This window comes from Wasmannia auropunctata, unplaced genomic scaffold, assembly GCF_000956235.1.
Source record: "Wasmannia auropunctata unplaced genomic scaffold, wasmannia.A_1.0 LD336036.1, whole genome shotgun sequence".
NCBI lineage: Eukaryota > Metazoa > Arthropoda > Insecta > Hymenoptera > Formicidae > Wasmannia > Wasmannia auropunctata.
Genome location: NW_012026854.1, coordinates 847,197 through 870,258, shown reverse-complemented (window position 1 = coordinate 870,258; position 23,062 = coordinate 847,197). Strand labels below are relative to the sequence as shown.

At 39.6% G+C, this 23,062-nt stretch overlaps 1 protein-coding gene across 1 annotated transcript in view; it reads left to right on the top strand.

Moving 5' to 3' along the window:
- LOC105452206 (protein rhomboid) overlaps positions 1–20,012 on the top strand; it is a 374,736-nt gene extending 354,724 nt beyond the window's left edge. Inside the window, exons 9-10 of the mRNA XM_011693112.1 lie at positions 7,937–8,092; positions 11,541–20,012. Coding sequence (XP_011691414.1) covers positions 7,937–8,092; positions 11,541–11,782 — 398 coding nt within the window. The 3' untranslated portion in view covers positions 11,783–20,012. The remainder of the gene's footprint in view (positions 1–7,936; positions 8,093–11,540) is intronic.
- The last annotated feature ends 3,050 nt before the right edge of the window (positions 20,013–23,062 follow it).

Below are 23,062 nucleotides of genomic sequence, written 5' to 3'. Positions count from 1 at the left end.
GGGGGGGGAGAGTATGCGGTACGAATAGTGGGCGCGTTGGAAATTTCAGCATTTTTTTTAAACCACCACTCTTCACGGGATTGAATGCTCGCCGTGAATTTTTTATTTTTGAAAACCGGCGCGGTGGATATAACTCCATGGAGACGTTAATCGCGTTGGATCCAAATGAATGATTTCGAGAAGCAACCTACTACGTTGAAATGAAAATTATAATTATGTTGAAGTAATCCAGTAGAGTAATGAGAAAATAAAATAACTTTGACCTAAAAGGAATATTACAAATGCCATATTTTAAAATTTATTTTGTCGTAAAAATGGTTTATATATATATTAAAGTCGATGACATTATAATGGACTGTAATATGACGTAATAACTTTTTCGTTCAATATTAAAAAGTTATTACATTTATGTTATACGTATACATTTCCCAACGGTCCTGTGATAAACATCGAACCCAGTCCTCGATGATATTCCATTACCGAATGATTCATATATATAATGTATACTATTCATATACTATAAAATATTCAACAGAATGATGAATATTAAGAAAATATTTCGATTTTTTTTACTATTATGCAATGATTTAGAGATTCAAAATTTATATATAGGTATATATATAGATATATATAATTTTAATACAATTTTAATACAATTAGTCGCGTAATAAATTTGATAATTTTCATGTAATATTTAATATTGTACATAATAATTCTAATATTTAACGTTACACACAATACATCTGGTATTTAATGTTATACATTAATAATTACACTCTTTTCAGTGATTGCATAATACCGCGTCCACCCCGACGACAAATTTCATTAGCGACACAATTGTATATTGTGCAGACCGCGTAATCCCACGAGCATCGTATTTTTTTTTTTTTTTTCATTGAATGATGCAACGCAAAAGTCGAATGTTTAATAATCACTCGAGGCTGAGGAGTCTCGTCGGCGTGAACGGATCGCTATAAAAAGGAAAAAGAGCCCCTCGTCAATGTCGATTCCTCTCATATTCCGTCGTTGCACATGTGCGTGAGAATCCCGCTATCATAAATATCGCGGCCGTAACCATAAAATTCCGACGGCTTTTCGTCCTTTTTCCTCGTGCCCGGAATGTACTTCACACATTATATTTTATGCATCGGGTTACGTAGAAACGGCGACGTTCGTGTGCGCCGCTCGCGTATAGGTATACGCACGAGGCATGCACACACCTCGCTATTTCCGAGTGGACACGATATTCATGGCGCATCACTTGCGACGACGCGACGGTTCAATGCAGCAAATGACGTAACTGCATCGACGAAGATAGCGATGACATCGAATTGAATTAAGGTTTAAATCTCTCTTCTTTTTATTTACTTGTTTCAAGATTTTGGGATTTAAAAAAAAAAGATACAAGAAACGTAAATTAATTGAATGAGATATTACATAATATGATTGGTTAGCATTGCAGATAGCGTTGGTTATTATTCTATTGCATTTCTCAAATTCTATAATACATTTATACATCCGATAGAAAACCGATATCTGCATGCGAATTCGAGCGAGCTTCTATATTCGATGGTACTCAATCGAATGTGTTTTTTAGTTTTTGACGTTCATCGCTACCGATCCCCCCGAGTCGTTCAGCCCTCGGACGGCCGTCGTGTTTCGTTTGCACGCAAACGACGGGGCTTAGAATTTCGCATCGGCAGGACCGGTGGCGGACGTGTAACGGGAATAGGAAAAGGGTGGTGGCCTCGCATTTTGTCCCTGTCCTCTCTCCATCGCTTTCCATTCCCACAGCCTCTCTCGCTCGAGAGCTCTTTACGAATGCAACGGCGCGCCCGCACTCGCGCCTAACAGTACACTCGATTTTCCACCGCCCCCCCCTCCCGTCGCATCCTCTCACACGATAATCGCCTTTGTTCCCAGGGAGGGTTGCTCGACGAATGTCCTTTCTTCGTTAATAATTACGGATTAAATTGGTGGATATCTAATTGGCGTCGCTAATACCGTTCCATATTGCGGATTTTAGCGAAAATCCCTGTTTTGCTCGTAAATGGCAAGCAGCGATTGCAAAAGAGATTGTCGGCCTTTTTAACACGGTACGATTTTGATTGCAAACCCGACAGACGTGCAGGATAATCGTGTCTACGTGACGTGAATTTTGTTTATTTTGTGTGATTTACGGCTGTTCTAATTTATCTTTCTAAACAGCTAATAGAGCGATGATTACATAATTAATGAGAGATAGTGCACTAGATATACTATATTTCATTTTCATTACGCACAGAAAGCGTTTCTAATAATACAGAAAAAAAATATATTTTCTTCAACGTTATGCTAACGAGAATAACGAAGAAGTTTCTAATTCAGTAATGTCTACTTGATAATTAATAATTCGCATGCAAAATCGTGGGAATTCGCTTCTAGGTAACGTAACGTTCCAGAACGCGTGGAATAAGCGCGCCCGTATAAAAAGAGAAGAACGTGCAGAAATGCACACCGATACGGAGCGCCCGTGTCCGTCGGTTCACGTCGGCGCAGCGTCTCGCTTTAAGTGGTTAACTACTAATTTTTTCACGCTGCGAGAGCGTATCGAGCGGTTCTCTATGCGCAGCGAAAGAGAACCTCCGACGCTCTCTCGTTGTTTTCCAGCCATTTCGTTTCGGCCGTCCCATCTGTTTTTCGCCTCCGAGAGGGGCTCTTTACGAATGCATCGACGTGCCTAGCACGCGCGCATTCTAAAATGCTCGCTCTATTTTCCCACCTGTCTCCTCTACAACTCCCCCCCCCCCCTCTTCCCACCCCGCGTGATACTCCGGGCGGAGCATTTTATTTCGCGTCGAGGCTCTCCGTGCATGCGTTTCCGCGATTTCCTTCCCGTTTCCCTCGTTTTTCCCGCGTATTTGAATCGCAAGCGAGATACAACGTCATCACCACGCTTTCTTACACATTAGTATCGCTATAACTAACACGAGATTTTGTTGTGTCGACAACTGAACACTTGTATTAATATACAATTTTGATATAGGTTTTTTTTTTGTATAGTTTATAGAACTGAAAAAAATTAAATATACTAAAATTTCTCAAAATTAGAGTGTTCTTAGAGAAAGATATCTTTCACATTATTAACTCTTGTGAACTTAGAATCCGATAATTTTTAAATGGCTTATATATTATACAATTACATTAAAATGCTTTTAATATTTAATTAAAAATTTGAAATATTAAACTCTTCTAGATTTCAAGCCTTTTATTCGTCAATCAAATTTATCGTCATGTTTGTTCTCGATGTATGCAAAATTTTCTTAGAATCGGAAAACGACAGGAGTTATATGAATGTCTGCATCTCCGACACTTTTCATATCGTTTTTACTATTGGACGCTTCCTTCGTGCTAGTTTCGTTGCACCTGTTGCACGTCGCGCCGTTTGGTTCCAACAGACTCCGTTATTGGTGTCAACGAGTCGTTAACCGATAATATTCTGTACACTGAAAAATATGTGCGGCACCTTATTGCGATTGGCCGATAGAAAAATTAATTACTTTTAAAATAAATTATTAAGACTTCCAGACTAAGTAAGATGGTATTTATGGCACTGGAAAATTCGCCAAAATTGTATAGAAATTGGAATGTCTTATTGAAGTTTGCAAGGTGAATCGTTATTTCTCATAGATCCTTATTCAGACATGCGAATGTCAACAGCGAAATTCTCCGGACGCGTTAGTATATCTGGGCGAAGTTAGCGATACTCATTGTTGGACAGGCTGATTGCAGCGAGTTGCGGAGCGGTAGACACACGGATAGAGCTGTACGCTGTAATCATAGGAGTAGGTCGCGAAGACATTAACTCGCGCTGGTGCATCGCGTTGGCAGACCGCGTCGACCCACTTCCCTTCCTTTCATGCTTTCTTCCTTAAGGCAAAGCCGAAGGCACTAACGAAGGCTCGGATGAATTTCATAAGCCACGAGAAGTCCGCGAAGACTCTATTACGCTTCACGACCTTCCTCTCCTTCTTTTTTCCTTTTTTGCTTTTTTTTTAGTCATCGCGCTCGTCCTCGCACTGGGTCGCTAATTTTCGCGACGCCGCTATCTTGTTTTTATCTTTTTCTTTTTATCCGCATGCAGTATATGCATGTACATACATACAGTCTCTTATACAGTTGTTAGAAAGCGTACAGAAGCCTCGTTTGATCCTTTTACGTATTTACTTTTTTTCTACATAGATACCTTGGCGATCGAAATTACGTAAATTAATTCCGCGAACGTTCCTCGTAATTACGGGGCTAATTTAATCGCGAGTATGGCGATACCGTTTATTTCAAGAAAATGTAAACGTGAAACTAGTGCAATTATAACGAAAAAGTAACGCAATTTTAATAATAGCAATCTGTATGTGTTAATTATTATTTGCAATACTGTAGCAACATTATAAAAGTAATGATGAATAAAATCAAATTTAGAGCAACATAAAATTTTAAGTACGTATGTATGTGAAATTGTAGCATAGAAAAACGACGAGAAGGAAATTTTAATTAATAATGGGTAGTTAAGTATTTCAATCCTAAAAAAAAAAATAAATTCTTGCTAATGGTAATAATAATTAAATGTTAAAGTGAGTCAATCAGCAGAGTATCGATTTGTTAATTCGTAGCGTCGAATAAGCTATTCGTCGCTATGGCTCGTTTCCTACAGTCTCGGTTAGGTAAATGACGGTAAACCGTAAATACTCGCAGCATCGTCTAAGTTGGACCAAGGAGAGCGGATGAGGGGAATCAGCAGCCTCTTGAGCTAGTATCCGTTAACTCGAGTCAATTACTACAACAGAGAACCATGGTTCGTCGTGCACGGGGGTAAAGTGGTCTCTCGGCGTGCTTCAACTTTCAATTAACTATGGCACGACGGCAAACAGACTGGCGATGACAGCTGAGATCCTAAATTCTCTCTTTTATTATCGTATTACCGCTATTGCAGCTAAGCGACATTATTGCATTGTATTGCGTTACAGACGTTGCACATAGCAATAAATCACCTCTTCTTTGTCCAGTGTGATTTACAATCATTGTTATAATAAACATATAGTAGTTTATCATTTTATTAGTGTCTTTAGAGTCACATTTCTATGTCGGATTTCTTGATAATAGACGCGTCAAGTTTTACCGGAGCTAATTGTTTTTAGCCCCATAGATAGACGCAGTTGCATCTTCCTGCTGGCATTGCTTAATATTGATGACCATTGAAGCGCGACGGTTTCAGTAGTTATATTGTGAGCCACCTAATTCCATGCGTCTCGAATAATTGCTCCCCTTGTTCCGATTGGATGTGACTCGATCATTTATTAAGCGGACGCTAATAATTCATTGCGGGTAATTCGGAGCGTTCGCGAACTCGCACGAATTGATGTTTGCATCCTTAATGCATTTCCACGTCGCTCCGGTGCACACCGGCTTAGACGCGATTTGCGCTTTGCGGAAACTCCGTGTAGGTAGTTTACGAAACAGGGGCGCTTCGCGTGGCTCTCCCGTGAAGGCTGCTGCCGCAGCTAGATGTAGGTCGCGCGTTAATGACCAGTGCGTAGCGACGAATTCAATTGAATCGTCGGTTTCGCAAGAAAACGACGGAGGATGCCGCGCGTGCGAGGTTTCGCATAATGCGCGCTATGACACAATCCTACGTATTATGCAGGGACTATAATTTTAAAAAATTCAAGCTTTATGAAAGAGAGCAGTCCACCTAAAATTATCCCGCGGAATAGATGTTGTTTACTCGCTTTCCCTTTTTCTCTCCTTCTCTAGAATTTAATTAAAATTAAATCCTTTAGTTTCACATTCATTTATAATTCAGGAAATCCATCGATGCCTCGACATTTTTATCAGGGAAGGATGTACTGCGGTTCACGCAAAGAATTCCGTGGCTAAAAGAGAACGCGGGGAACGTCTCGTATATCAGCGGCGACGGATTAAGAGCGACGGCTTTAATAAATCCGTGCAATCTCGTCAGAGTGGACGCGACACCTATTGTCCGAAGCGGCACTCGTAATTTAGGGATGGATCAAAGGTGGGTCGGGCGGTTAAGGTTCGCAGAGGACGGATCGGTCAGCAGGTCCCCAGGTGTCAGGTGGTACCCGGTCGCGCTCCAGACGCGCCCGAATCACCAGCGCCCCGGTCAGTCGCCACCATTTCCACATAGGAAGCGACTAATGTCCTCGCTCATTTCCCACGATATATAGGCGGGCCCGCCGCATCGATTCTCGAAGCACCATCCGCCTGCCCGACGCGATATTAATGTTTAACTAGCGCGATCGTGTGTCTGATACATTACCGTTGCTCCCGGGGTTGAAATTGTTGCGCGCTCTGCGCTACACGCCCACGTTCCACGGTGATACACGTTACGCGAGTACGAAACATGCGAATTGCAGAGTTTGTCGAACGCACTGCTGTTATTGCGATACTACCGTGCGTCGAATTGTCCTCTATTGTTGGCTCGGCGCGTGCATAATTAAAACGCAATCTGTTATTCGATATTTTCAAATATTTACAATACACGTACAAATTCTCCGATTTAATACATGACAATCTATGCATCTTAGTTTTAATGAGGATTTGCACGACAAAGATTTTTTTCGTATACGTATAATCATTGAGGAACATATACGATATATTGATTAGATTGACCGTAATCTTATTGAAAAGATACAGACCATAATCTTGTGTTCGTGACGTTATATCGAGCACTTCTCGTTATCGCGACTAGAACGTGTTGCAGGTAGAACGCTACCCCCTGCATCCGTGTGCCGTGGGCAGTCTGTCAAATTACGGGGTAGGTACTTGGAGACAGGCTCCTAATTTCGCCTCTAATAACCGGGGCTAGTCATGAGCGCCCGGAAGCGCTTTGTACTGTCAACCTTGCGAATCTACCAAACAGCGAGCACATTGCGGGGACAACACCGCGTCCACTGTGGACACAAATATTTGTGCGGGAATGTGAAAATTGATTAACGAGAGAATAGAGATTTGTAATTTTATATGCACATTACAAACGTTTCTGGCATTTAAAATATTGCAAAATTCTAAGATTCTACTTTTTTATTCGATTATACGATTTGAAAAAGAAGAAGAGAGGAAAATTTGCAGAATACCAGGGTGAATGAGCCCTCGTACACCGTATTCCAATTTCTACGGCGCGCACTCGTTCTCTGACGAGCTTTTTCCACATTACACAGTGGAGCAACAGATGTTTCCGAACGAGCTGGAGGAAGAGTGATGGCAAGAGGACAAGAGGGAGGAAGAGAAAGAGAGAGTTTTTGGTGTCGTTAAACTGGAGCGCGCGCGGCGCCCTGCGAACTTTCGAGTTGTTGAGAGCGAATATTATTCTTATTTTTATTCACTGAGGACGCGGGCGAAAGCGGAAAATTCTGTCTGCACTTCGCGGTTGTTCGAGAACGAGCGTTTCCCAGTTCGACAGACAGTGACCGAAACTCTCGGCGGAAAGCTCACAGTTTCGTACGAGAACGCTCGCGGTTCTCTCTTCCCAAAATTTCGTTGATTACATAATTCCGCGTATTCGCGAATTGAGAGAACGATAAGCGTGGAATAACAGTGGCGTCTGTGAAAAATATAATTTCTGCTGCTTCACGACCCTTCAAATTTAATGCTGAAATATATTTCACGCTACTGTAAGTGGAAAGTAATCTAGTTACAAAAACGAAACTTTAATTTGCGGTTTTTCGAACTGGAACACTTTCACGTGATATTTCAGTACCACATTAAAAACAGCGATATGCTGGTTGTTAGATTTTACAATTAATCATTGTTATTGCTGACGTTGCACACAGAAAAATGAACGGGAAACCGCGCTAAATCGTCGAAAAAAAAGAAGGAACAAAACGTTTGGAGCGGTAATTAAGAAGCTATTAAGAAGTTATATTTGTTGTGGTTTCAGGTTCGCTGGGCACGTCGGTATTTGACACGGACGTGTATCTCGTCGGAGCGAGCGGGGGCGTTTACGCCCTTCTGGCGGCGCATCTAGCCAACGTCCTTCTGAACTACAACAATATGGAGTTCGGGATAGTTCGGCTCATCGGCATCTTCGTCATCGGTAAGTGGACCCTACTTCCTCGATCGTCGGCTCGCAACCACCGCGGCCAATCCTATCTACCTTCGACCTGCCAGCTCGATATCTCCGGTCGAACTGCTTTCGAGAGCGGTCACGATTGACCATTGGCGCCGACGATAGTAGACATTAATCACACCTTATTCCTCACTAAGGACTAAATATTACAAAGAGATTGTCGGAAGTTAAAGTTACTACAATATACGACTATCATTTGACAAATATATCGTGACATTATTCCGAGTAATGTGGTAGAAAAGATTTTTAAATAATTATTACGAATTCGCGATGTGGATAAAGGAAAATCAATCCTCACATTACCAAAAAAAAAATGAATTTTAAAGGATTATAACGTATTCGTGATGTAGATAAAGGAGGATTAATCCTTTATGAAAAATTGAAGTGAAATAATTAAAAGCTGAGGAGAACAGTTTCTGAAAGGCATCTCATCTTTCCACTAGTCTCTTTGCAAAGTAGTAAAGACTTTGAGAGTCGCGAATTTGCAGACACGTCCTTAAGGATTAAGGTGAAACGTCTCGGACCTACGAACAGAATACACAATCTCAGAACTCGGCGCCTATGGCGACGTAGCGTAATAATAGCGCGATATTGGCAAAGACGTAGAACTCTAGTATCGAGGGCCCGTATAGCACGTAATCTGACCGCTACTGTACGTGCGCATTATCTGGTTCTAGTGGCCCTAGAGTCGCCTCAAATTCACCTCGACGGAGCCTCTCGAGTCTTCAATAACCTTGTTTAAGGGGTTGATTACCGTCAGCGCGGATTCGGATATCCGCCGTCGCTTTCTCCCTCTCTCTCTCTCTCTCTCTCTCTCTCTCTCTCTCTCTCTCTCTCCCATTCTCCTACTCTCGCGCCGTTCTCAATATATTCGCATAGTTTCTGTCCGCGGGTGGTAACAGCCCGGGCCCGTTCCGATCTACGCGCTTCGACTTGGATTACATCGTAATCCCAGCGCGAGAGCTTGACGAGCGAAGTAGAGCTTGATCGATAAACGCGCTCTCTCACGACGTGGAAGCGGGTCATCCGTTCAGCCGCGAATGCAAATGACGCTCTCTCGTAAGGAGTCTGCGACGTGGTGAGGTGTCTCTCGTCTCCCATAACGTCTTAAGATGCGAAGAAAATGCGCCACTATCAACTGTAATCAAAACTCTGTGAAGGAATTTGAGAGAGAGAGGGGGGGGAGGGGGGATTTGAATTTTCATACTTTAGAAACATTTCCGAATGTTGACAATTTCGTTTAATTAACGGATTTGGAAATAGACTCAATTATATGTATATCATTTATTGAATCCAATGGTCATATTAAATTTGTCGATTAACCTAACGCTTTAATATATTTTTTCGCGATTCACTTTTGTTTACTATCATCTAGTCATTCGATTTCCTGTACTCGTGCTTCATTTCGATACCTGTTCTGAAATTTCAATTTCCGCTTTTTTACCCCCGCGGTAAGAGCTGGAAAGCGTAAAGGAAGAGCCACGAAAGCCGTCGCTATTCTGAAGTTTTAATTAAAAGATAGGTGTGCTCGCGCTGTGTGATCGCCGCGGAGAATTTTCACCGACGTTGGGATTGTTTGCCACGAGAAGAACAGGTGGCTGTTCCGTCAAATTTTCAAGCGAGCACGATGTCGTCACTCGTGTTTATTGAGTCATCAAGCTCGCACCTGAATAAACCTGATTGGAAAGAGAAGAGATACTCGAAGATTATGGAAACAGTAGTCCATCTCGATGAAAAAAACGGAGACAGGGCAGAATTGGAGGAAATTGAATAAATTTTCACATTACGTGGAAATTTTTATTCTAATTATATATAGGTAAATGTAATTTAAATGGAGATGGCGTGTAGTTATTAAGCGAAGTCTACGGAATAATCGTGTATTGATAATGATCAATTTTAACATTGAAATGGACGAGGTCTACAAATTACTAAAAGTGCTTCAGATACAATAATGTATAACTCAATATTAACTAGCGAATATTAACTAAGCTTTTATCTGACAATTCCATCAAAATTGAATTACATAAGCTAAAACGGAAAATAGCATAGAATCGGTAAATGAAAGACATCGTCTAGGATGAAAAAAATACGACAATAGCGTATTATATAATGAATATACTTATGGATATACTGATTGCAGTCGGGAAAATAAAGTTAGGAGAGCGGATAGACGGAAAAGCTCGGAAAAGGTCCAGCTTTTGTTACTTCAAGAATTGTATAACTCAACCTTGCTATCCAAGTTAAACGGCAACAGCGGCCGTTGTAAAGAGATCGCGTTTGAGAACAGAAAGAAAACAGTATAAAGGATCAGAATTCGTACACTTCCTCAAAGTTATAAATGCCTCGATAAGTTTGAAGTTGATATATCTCGTTAACGAAAATTTTAAACTCAATTGCAGAATTGCCAAGTGCCGAAAATGAAATGCATCTCTCTCTTTACAAAAAAGGCATAATAAAATCTTTCCTTCTTTATATCTAAATGATATTTATTTAATTTAACATAAATTAATTATTTATTAAATTCTTTTGTGATTACAAGCAATATATAATTATAAAAATTTTAAAGAACGATGTAGTTTTATATTAATTAAAATATAATCTAGAAAAGTAACTTATAAATTGCTCTGGAATAACGTGTAAGAGAACCTCTAAAAGAAATATAATAATTTGTATTTATTGTGCGAAGATTTAAAAAATTCGTAGAGGATGGCATTGATTCGTAGAAGATAAAAATGCTTAATAGGTTTTGAAACTAAAGCTGAAAGTAGATCCGTACAAAGCCCATTTCTACATTAACTAACGAAGAAGCAAATTTCTTACGAGAATACAACGAACTTACATAATCATCGACGATAGTCTCAGACGTAGAAAAAAGCCGTTGCAGGAAGGAAGCTGCAGGAAAGCCCTTCTCTCGACGACACTTCGAGAGCTTCTCAAAGCTTGCCGTCGGCTCGGCTCTTCATGGCATCCTTACTTTTTTCGTCCCTCTTTCGCTTTTTGTTTCGTTTCTTTTCTTATTCCTTTTTTGCTCTCCCTATCGCTTTACTATGCACCATTTTCATCGGTACTTTCAGGGCAGATCAGAAAAAATGTTAAGAGAGAAACACGCCACGATAAGAGCATTATTTTCTTTTTCTATTTTTCGACTTTGCTATGTCATTTTAGATATCTATTTTAGATATCATTAATCTACCAATCTGTCTGCGCCGATTAATTGTGAGTTTTACTGATAAAAGATAGTAAAAGTAGAATTTAATTTTGATTTAAAATCCGATAAATAAGATAATTAAATTGAACATTTATAGATGAGGCTTAAATTGAGACACGCGGGAAGAAACGAGAGATCCGAAATGATGCGTAATAATTCTAAACAGTAACAAATTTTTCATGAAAATCTTGATGTCTCTGATTGCAGCCAGCGCCGATGTGGGCTTTGCGATCTACGACAGATACGCCGCGGAGCAGATGGGCCCTCCAGTGTCGTACGTCGCCCACCTGACGGGCGCCCTGGCGGGCCTAACGATCGGCCTATTGGTACTGAAGAACTTCGAGCAGCGACTGCACGAGCAGTTGCTCTGGTGGGTTGCCTTGGGTGTTTACGCCGCCTGCACGATCTTTGCGATCATGTACAATCTGATGCACCCCGACTATCCATGACGCGAGGTCAGCTTCGCGTACGGCCAGCCGAGGCACACGTAACGCGAAGCTGATCGCCCTTGGAAGAAAAAGAAGAAAAGGAAGAAACGAAGGAAAGGACGGGAGAGATCGTCGTCGAGCAATGTCGAGGGAGATTTTCAAGTATCGCGGACTCTCAATAACACGCCAGACTGTGAGCTAAATCGTTCCCAAGGCACCGAAGGACACATGAGGAACGAGAGTTACGCGACGGGGTCGTCGGCAGTCATTCTCCTCGAAAAACGTGACTTTGGTCACCTTCCACGCGAAAAGGATCGCGTAATAGTTTCGTAGTATATATATATATATTTTCTTCCAAGCCGGCCTGTTCGCGCGCGACAGTCGAGAGAAGCGACAGAGCGCTTGTCGAGAAGAAGCGAGAAACGAGCGAGGAAATATAATCTATTAGTATTGATTAAAAATTCTAACAAGTGAAAAAATTTCAAGCGATCGACAAAAGCAGACGTGATGTCTTTCCGGAAGGAGAAAGGGAGACGGCGCAGGAAGAAGAGAATTGAGGGAATGTCCCCACGCTCATTACGTTTCGTCTTTCCCGCTCGATAAAACGGTAGTCCGCGTTCGTAATCCCTGCAATCCCGCGAAAGTTTCTTAAACGCAACGTCGGGACTACTTCATCACGGAGGAATGCGGGCGATTTTGTGAGCGGTGTAATCATAAAAAAAAAACGACTGGTGTTCCCAAACAAAACAACTCGTGTTCTCCTGCCATCAGCGGGACAAGGAAACGTCATTGTTGTAAGATGGACATTCTTGGCCACTTGGGATAAAATGTCTTCGCGTGTCGTTCTCGAAAACGACGGAGCAGCGCACGGGAAAGTTACGGGTAATATTTTTATTCGTCAGTTTCTGGGAAAGAGGAAAAGTCACGTGAGACTAGTCGATCCAATCCCGTCGTCGCGCACTCTTCCGCATTTTGAAGAAAAACCAAAGAATCGAGCTGGATCACAACGAAGTCGGCCGGCCATTCAGAAAAGGGAAAAATCCTCAGGAAGGAGGCAGTTTCTATCCAAACTCGAACAAGAGGTATTCTCTCTCATTCGTATTTATTTCTGTGTAATGCTGGCCGCAGTCGTCCTCCGGAAAAACCAAAGAATCATACTCGACTGTGTGTGTGGACAACGCTCGTTGTCCTTTGTCACGTTGCTGAAGAAATTTCTTTGCTCGGTGACGAGAAGTAGAAAAAAAAAGGAGATGATGATAGGAAGAGAGAGAAAGAAATTGGACAACAGCGAAGTAAAGCAACAGAAGAGGTAAAGAGGAAACGGGTGGACTTAATGGATCCTTCGCGGTCGATGAAACATTGTACAAATGACCGCGACGGAGAGGTACGAAGATGATGAAACAAAAACCGCGGTCGAGAAAATTGGTAACCATCGACGTTCCTCTCGAAACCCTCTCGAAACATTCGACTCGCGAGGCGAATTTGTGGACGTGGACGGAAACGTAGAAGAGCAGAACGCGTCGAGTGTTGATGATGAAGAGCTCGTGCCGATGGAAGACTTTTTTTTTTTATTGCGATGAGTGATTAGTCGCGAAAAAATTTCACAGAGGAGAGACAGATTATACTAATTGATCGCTAATTCGATGATAGCATGAAGAATACTGCTAAATAAATTGCGCAAATAATTGCAAAGTATTCATAGAAAACAATGTAAGTATCATTTATGAAACATATGTAATAATTTTTTTTTATCACATTGTTTTTATTATATTTGTTAGAAAGTCTATTTGTATGATGAAGACGTTCGAGTTGCCACGAAGCTATTATTCTGAATCAATTAGAATTTATTTCGTATTTCTCAAATTTTTGTAATCGTATAATTTTGACGTTACAATTGTTTTCTATAGATGCTTCACAAACGTGCACAATTCGTCGAGTTTATGTACTATTTCGTATAATATATGTGAATTCGCGAAGAACCCGTCAACTAACACAAAGATCGCGACAAAGATTTGCTGATATTCGGACATATATCATCGCGTATAGGTAGATTGATCACCATAGGAATGCAAATTCACCGAGTCATAAAAGAATTCATCCAAATAGCCGTTGCATTTTTCCCGCGTTATCACGTTGTAAAGTCTCCAGAAACGCGACATGACGAATGTCACGCGAAAAAAAAAAAACATTTTCAACTTCGCGCTCGCGAGAATCAAAAACCGCCTACGAATGCAATGCCGTCGAAATGCGTACTGTATCATTGTAAAGAAATACTATTTAATATTACAGAAAGATAATATTTCGAGATAAGCATTGCACTATCAATTGTGTACATAAATCAAGCTCCATTTCGACGCGCATTGCTACTCGCGCGCTCGTGATTTTCGCAAGTGCTCTCCGCGAGCTTTCCGCATGATGGATGTAATAATGCGCAATGCAACGGCGATCAAGCCTATGACAAAACAACACCCGGCCGATCTGTCGGTCGGTTTTCAGTCGCTAGTCCGCGCTCTCGATAGCGACCGCTCGTTAACGTCCTCGCAAAATCCCCCTGACGGCGCATCTGCCTGCGCGTGCGATCATTAACGCGCATTAATTGTACACCATTGTAAATATCTTGTATATAGTATAGAGACTCTGTGTGTGTTTTGCGTGTGTGTGGAGCGTATTCACGCAAGTTAAAGGGGAGGAGGCGCGAGACAGAGCAAAGAAGAGAAAATAAGAAGTGGAAGAAGAGAATTCGAGTCGGGTCACAGTCTAGTCGTTTCGCGTCGTTGTCGTAAGTATGTATACATATACATATATACATATTGTATTTAAATTGATGAGAGAAAGAGAGAGAAAGAGCTGCACATTCTCGGGAGAGCACACGCTTAGTGTACATAGTCACACGCGAGACATATGTTCCTCACCTTTAATTTATCATCGTGTCATCGAAATCAGATCGTGCGATTGCCGCCCGCGTGACGTGCGACCTAAACGATAACTGTACCGACGATGGCCGATACCCCCCATAGATACATTTAGCGTTTATTCGCGGCCACTCGACAAGCCGGGTATTTTCATCACGCGTTTAATCGTAAACATGATTGTTTGATTTCCATCTTAGAGAGGATATTTATTTGGCCTACTATCTTCGCTGCATTAAGCAATTACGAATTAAGTTAATCAGCTATCAATTGAGTTCACGATTACACGATCGCATTCGAGCCCTTTTGAGACACAACGATAATGATATAAATTAGTAAAAAAAAAAACACATTTTTTCATAATTTCTCCATATCATATAAGAAGACAGAATTTAATTTATTTATAGAGTCATAAGAAAGTGATATGTTAAAATAGCTGAGGTTTTACAGAAGAGTTTGTCCTTGTTCCCCTCAGAATATGGAAAGTCTAACTTTGCCTGACGGCTCATTTAACGTTGAATGCGCGGTGACTGATAAAGTCCAAAATTGGAAGCTAAACGCGGCGCTGAACAAAGTTCGAATACTGCGAGCCAAAGTCTGTACAGTAGTTTGGATAGTGTCGCGGTATGTGTCTCTCTAGTATTTAGTTGTATAGGTTGTTCGTTTGTCGAGGTAGCCCGACGCACTGCCTATTTTGTAATACGACTTAGCGCCACCGTGCGCGCCTTTCGTTTCCTCAAAGTCCGCCGTTTAACACGCGACTCGTGTGTTAAATAAATTCCGTTGAATGTTAATGTGCCCACATTTTTCTACACTTCTCGCGCAATACCGCAAGGGAAGAAATCGCGTTTTATTTCGCGTATGTGTTCTTGTGTAACGATTAATTAGCGATTATACTATTATATTCCTAGCGCGCAAATCTGTATTCCGCGAAATCCTATTATTTATTTTTCGTAAAAAGAGGAATCCAGCTGTGTTGTCCACGAATCCCACGTGCACAGTTCTTCCCGATACTTTTTGGGTCTTTTTCTCGGGAAATCCCACGCGAGTGTCACGGGATGAAATGTGAAATCGTCAATTAGTCGAAACGACTAAAAATTATTTTCCCATATTTACGCGATTTAAGGTAGCGCGTTTAACGTTCGAGGGGAAAAAAAATCGAAATACTACCCGGTAGGTTCCTCCTTGTTTCAGTGGGGATCAAACTATAATGTATTTATTATTTACGTTGCATTGGTTTATATAGTGTAATAACGCTAATATACGATACCAAATAATACATAAGATTTAGTATGAAACAGTAATATATTATATTATTTTTATTAATATTATTGTTAATACTATTGCTATCGCATCTTTCGTGGCACCAAGGAAAAGTAATTTTTCGTGCTGGCGTGTGGTATGGCCTTCGATGGCCGTAAGGTGGAGTGGCCCTCGAAGAGAAGCACCGAAGGAGCACCGGAGAGGACGCGAATCGAGCGCGAGCGAGAGATCAAACGAGAGTAATTAACGATGCTAGTCAATTAGTACCCGCGAAGGCAGCTAACGCCAGGTCCTAGCTTAAGGTACGACGGCTATGTAACTCGCTTTAAGATGGTGAAAGAAGGTCGAGATACTGATGACGCTGAGAAAGAAGGGTGACATATAAAGAAGAGAGAGAAAAGGAGGAGGTCGAGGGGTTTAAGGAGGTTTAAGGATTCGAGAACACTGAGAAGGCGAGAAGAGGACGCTGAAGAGCGCCCAAAAGGTGGTTGCTCAAAGAGTCGAGGAGACGAAGGCCGTTGGCTGGCTGGCTGGCTAGCTATGTCAGTCGACAAGTATGTACTTGGCAGAAGAATGCAAAAGGGGAGCAAAAGTGACGTTCCTAACAGCGGGCGACCGTATCGTGCACGTGCACGGCTCTAGATGCTTCAATTATCGAAAGTACGTAGCACATACCGCAAGTATTTCCAATCGCCGGCGCGAAAAAAATGTATACTATTTATTATAGCGCAAAAACCGAGATTATCTTTTGTAAATTCTACTCGTACAATTTGATCGCGCACAACGGATCTACATAATAAATAATAAAAAAGGACTGAAATAAATTTGGAATTAAATGCATTAATACGCAGAGAGAGAGATAACTTATCTAATTAACTCATCGAATAAATCACGTGAAGCAAATTAAGGTTTTTATCTTTTTTGTGCGCATATTTGCCGTTATTAAGTCAATAAACGTTGCTTCTGTTGTTCCGCTCGTAAATAAATATAAATTATTAAGCGCACAGGGCAAAATTATTAAGTTTATATCGATAAATCGAACGTGATTTTCGTTATGTATATGTACAGCCTTGTTAAATATTTAATTCGATTTGCTCCATAAATGCGGCAACGATTTCAGTTCTTTTGAAGTGGTCCATACCTTTCATAACGCTCGATCGATCCGAACTTCCATTAATTACCCATCGTTGTTAACGATAATTTATGCATCGATGAAATACAACCCCGGCCAAAAAGAGCCGCTTTCCCCAGGAAAATCGAACAGGTGTCGATCCGCCGGCTATTAACATCCAACGGGGAAACATATAATTTAGAGACTTCATACAACATTTATGGCGTATGATTTCCATTTTATTAATCCACCGTCAGGTTAAATGACGATGCCAAAGAGCACGCGCGACGCATAATTATTTACACACGCACGTATAACTCGAACGTGGGAATGAATTATACGTCGTCCGAAATCCCTCGCGTAAATGACCCGCATAATACGTACCTAAATACCTCGAGATGATACTTTCGTCAATTGTACGACGGTGTGGACTTGAAACCGCGTGAAGAAAAAACCGCGTGCGTACAAATGATCCTGATTCATACAGAAACTGCTATTACATCGATACTATAATATTTCGTTGCCGACGAAAGAGGATTTGTCTTGGTAATTTTTTTTCAACATCCGAGCGATGTTGTACCTTGCTCTTTTCATGAGAAAACGCTCTCATCGTGAGCGAGCCTCAACGAACAAGCATCAAAGTCACTTCGAAATCGGATTTTCTTATCAGTACACATCTGTCACCCTTCCGAAAGCGTCATCGGATTTCCGGTTCGGATTGTCCAGTGACCCCGAAAGAAATGAGAAAAACAACACCGGGAAACCAGCGTCTCACTTGAAGCTATCTGGACTTTAATTTACGCTCTGGCACTCGATCCGCGCCCGAAAGCTCCAGCTTAGGTCACTGTATTTTCTTTTCTTTTTTTTTTGTTTTTTTTTTTTTTCGTTTTATAAAAGGGTGGCGCGCATCCCGCCCAAGTGTAAGAATTGCGTGCGCGTGTGCGTCCATATGTGTTAATATTTAAATAAAATGTGCGCGAATATTATGTTTGTTCGCAACGATCGAGGATCGTGAAGTCTACGTTGGAGCGCAATTAAACTCATTAGCTTAATTTCGTATCATATGTATCGTAATTGTTCCTACTTTAGTTTATTTCTCTGTAACTCTGTGATGTGTATTTAAATGAATATATTACCGGCGCTAAATTACGATACGTTGCTGCCGATTCTTTTATATTTATACGTATAAATGTTCATCCTTCTCAAAGGCCATCCGGAGAGAAAAATTTCATAAAGCACATTTCTCTATACCTCGGCAATTCGTTTGATGCGAAACTAATCCGTAGGCAAATTTTCTCTTTGCCAGCCGCTCTTTTACAGTATAGTTTCGTTAAAAAAGAAATAATAAGTCAATGAGTCAAGTATGTTAAGCTCATCCTTGATATTTGAAGCGAGGATTTGAAGCTCGTGTATCTGTTATGTATCGATATACGTCAATCGAAACGATCGCATAATAATTTAACAAATAATTTATTATTGTATTGTATATAATATAGTTGTTATTATTATTTAATTAACGTGAAAGAAAGCGTGAGTTATGTACAAAGTACCGAGAGTGCGCCAAGAACCGAGATATTTTGTCGGATTTTATTGTTATATTTCGTTTTTTCGCGCCGATATCGAATAGCTAAAGCGATACATAACGGGTCCAGCGGAAAGCGGCGCGTGCGTTTTATCCCGTACCGTCTTTATTTTTTTTTTTTTAAGTCCACTGACTATGCGATCTTCGATCGAGTGATTAAGCGATCCGTTAATTTTTATATTGTGCGTGTCACACACTGTCATTAAGTATTATTTATTGGTGAAAGTGGAGGGCGCCCGTACGCACTTGTTCGCGCGCGGAGAAACTTCCCAGTCTGTCTGTTCGTCATTTCGTTTTATTTTTAATTAGCTCGCTTAATACAGCAAAGGCGCGCCGCCGCATCACAGACGCACCTGCGACCCCGGCAACACCTGCGACGGTCTCGACAATTTCGGCGAGACCGGCGTTCGCTTGGGATATTTTCTGAAATTTCATCATTAACCCGCAACCGTATTATTAGCACTAAACTTACATTAATTTTGCGAACGCGTGCAAAATATTAAATGCCGTACGAATCTTCCTAATTAGTTCTATGCAATGTAGAGCAATCACTACGAACGGAAAATATAGTTGATACCGTTCAACAAAGACCTTACGTTTATAAATAAGTTACCATTGGTTTATTAACTTTTTGTATGCGACTTTATGTAATAAATGAAAGATATGACCGCTGTAATCGATTGTAAAGTTACCCGAGTAAAAAAATGCGAGTAAATTTAAAATGAGTGAATTAATCAAAGCAATTGTCAGAAGCTTGCGTTCGAATACGACGAATACGATTAAATGTAAAACTGCGAACGATTTTATGTATAAATATGTTCGAGCAAGTAGTGGTCGCGCGATTTCTGTTCTGCAATGAAACTCCATGATGTCCGATCACGAGCAATAAAGGTCCAAAGACGCGCAAGACGGACTGCATGAATACACAACTGATTTATTAATAAAATAGTAACGTTAATAATTTATGTTATTGTACGAAACAGTCACAACTGTACACAAGCCAAAGAGGTGGAACTAGTAAAGGAGAGACAGAGAGACAGACAGAAAAAGAACATTATATGTATGCGTGCGTGTATGTATGCGAGAGGAAGAAAAAAATTTCAGGCGTTTAATATTAATTATCTTCATCGGACGTCATTTGTCATTATTCATCAAAGCATCGCCATTGTCATTCTTCATCATTTATCATTGTCGATGAATTAATTATTATTCTTATAATTATTCTCATCATTATTGTGTATCATTATATATATTCATATATATATATATATACATATTGTACAAAACGTGATAACTACGAATCCTCGCTTAGATAATTCGCATAGTAATTTTCTGTACACACATTCGCCGCGGCAGAGGAAAAATACAATGATATTTAAAAGATTCACTTGACATTATTTTTTTATACCTATGAACAAACAGAGAGTATCTCATTGCACAAGTCTAGACTGAAAATTATGCGATTTTTTTAGCGATATAAAAGAAGATAAAACTTCGTCAACCTTTAAACATCTGTGTCTCAACAGTAACGATTGTAAAAAACATGTCGATTTGTTACTGTTGAAATAAAGATCTTTAAATATCAGTCGATTTTTTGGCATTTTCAATATTTCTTTCCCTTTCTTTACTCAATCTTTATTTTCAAATTTTTTTAAAATGTAAAGAATATTATAGTCTATATGTATATAATTATACATATATAAATAAAGAAATTTAATTTTATTAAAAATATTCTGCTGTTTATTTGCAATTAGTAAAACGCGATCGATATTATATCACTATAATTTAACTAAACAAAAGTTATTAATTTTGTCAATATCGTGCTATTATGTCTTTTACAAGATCTTGGAAAACGTATCATTTGGAAAAAAAGATAGTGAAAAGTAGAAATCTACCTTGCGCACTGTGTTATCGTCAGTCGATTCAATTGTTTCCGTAAAGTATATTGAGACTTACTCGTATCATAAGCGAATAAGAGTTTGTTTATCCGTAACTAATATCTATTTTTATCAATGTAAATTAACTTTAATCTCAGTTTAATTTACTCTTCGTCTCTTTAAATTCTTAGAATTAGAAAAAAATAAATTAAACCAAGATTAAAATTAATATATACATTGGTAGAAATGGACAAAATAAGTATGTTTTTTTTTATATTTTATTTTTTTATTTACATACTTTATTCAATTAGAATATATGTATCTTCAAAATTAACAAAGAAAAAATAATTGGTAGAAAATAATGAAACTTATGCTATGTAAAATTTCAAAAAATTTTCACGAATTCCAAAAAATGTAATACAAAAATTTCTTTAAATATTTTAAATTAAAATATTTCGAGATGAAATTTAAATTCTTGAAAACTGAAAATATTAAAATATAAAAGAAACAAAGTGAAGTGAATTATAAGCAATTCAAGCATTTTAATTTCAAAAACAAGAATTTTGTTATTTTTTCCTTGTATTTATAAGTTATGAGAAGGTCTGTGAGAATCATATATGTAACTTTAAATATCGACAAGATATTAAAAGTCAATAGCAGAGAGAAGCTTATAGTGGACTGTTTACTGGCGCCTCTACGTGCACAAAGCATGCACGTTGAACTATGTAGCCACGGATATATATTTCTGGTTGATAACACATTCACTATCTTCGACTTTATTCCGTGTTATGTATATTGTTTATCCAGATAGTACAGAGAATTCAAAAAGAATTCAGTCGTATATTATCAAATTTGAATAATTTTCAGATGCAAGAAGAATTCTTTTTCTAAAAGTTCTGAAAAAGAATTTTCTTGGCACCTGAAAATGAACTCAAAATTGATGACATACAATTCAAATAAATTCTTTTCGAATTCTCTGCTATCTGGATGATTTTATTCTAAAGTTTTCTATACACAGAATATAATTATAACAAGGTGTTATAATTCGATATCTCGAATAAATGACATGAGATCCAAATAATAATTTTTACACGCAATTAATATATATTGCTATCAAAATAAATATATCAAATTCTCGTACACATTTATTTTTTATGGTAACAGATCTGTGAGAAATTTCATTCATCTGCAGTCATATTACACGGGTGTAATACATAAATATACATCTAATACAAACTTTATATGAGAACCTAATCGTCTAATACAAATTTCACAGATTCGTTACTCTATTAAAACATTTTTTTTACTCACCAATCCGATGCGCAACGGGCGGAATCATCTGCCACGAAGCTACGACGATACTAAAACATAAACAAGATTTTATTTAAAATAGTGTTCAAAATGATCAACCTTTCAAAAGATAATTCTTAAGCGCATCATATGTTTTATTTATTTTAAAATTTTTAGATGCATTTCTTTTTCTCTAACTATTAGTTTACTGAGATAAAAAAACAGTTCAGATAAATAGGAAAGAATTATTAATTTTATACATAATTTATATTTTATATTTTATTCTTATAAAAAATTATAATTCACCTCAAAGTTGTTCCGCCGATGCCCGATGCCTCTCCTAGGCCTTCTCCTCCTCTCAGGATGGATCTCCTCTCAATCGCTAATGTACAGACGAACATATGGATAAACACAAAATTAATGGCAAAGCGGCGCAATTCGTCCCGCAGTCAGCGAAACAAGCGTCGCGGCGACGCGTCGGCAGCGGTGGCGACGGGCGGCGGTGGCACGGCGACGCTACACGTCTTGATTTTCGGGCTTTTCGATCGAAATACGCATCCGAGCGAATCAGAGCGCGAGTGCCAGACCTATATTACGCGAGTTAGATGCAACATTGATACTTAAAGGCTGATAATCACTTGTCAATTAAAGGATTCGCGGCGTCACTCGAGTGCTTCGTTTCCGATGCGGTGAACGCGTCAAAAGCGACGCGACGCGCGGCGTAGTGGCGTCACAATATTTAATCAGAGATAATGTCAGAGTTAACGTAGGATTTATTTTGATCGAGGTGCGACGTCCTCGTCGCGGAGGCGACCCACCGTGTCCACCGCGTTCTGAAAATGGAACGTATAAATATGGAATTAATATAGCAAAGCGACTTGGTATCCCGCGCGGTTGATTTCGCGCGCCAATAATATTCTCGGATCTCCGACTGTAATTGCACCTTGTACATTTAACTTGCATTACAATGCGAAATAACAATGAAAAGCGAGCATATATTATTTGTATATCAAAATTGCGACGTCAAGACGACGCTACGCTGCGCCTGCGCCGCGGTGGCGTTGCGCGTTCCGCGTCGCAACTCCCGAACTTCGAGAAACAGATAATAGATATATGCTCGCTTTTTGTTGTTATATTTCGTGTTGTAATACAAGTAGAACGTGCGAGATGAAATTATAGACAGAGATCTGAGAATGATTGTCGATTATGCGCTCTATACATTTTCGCTATACACTCGAGTAGGTCTTGCAAAATACGCGCGGTCGAATT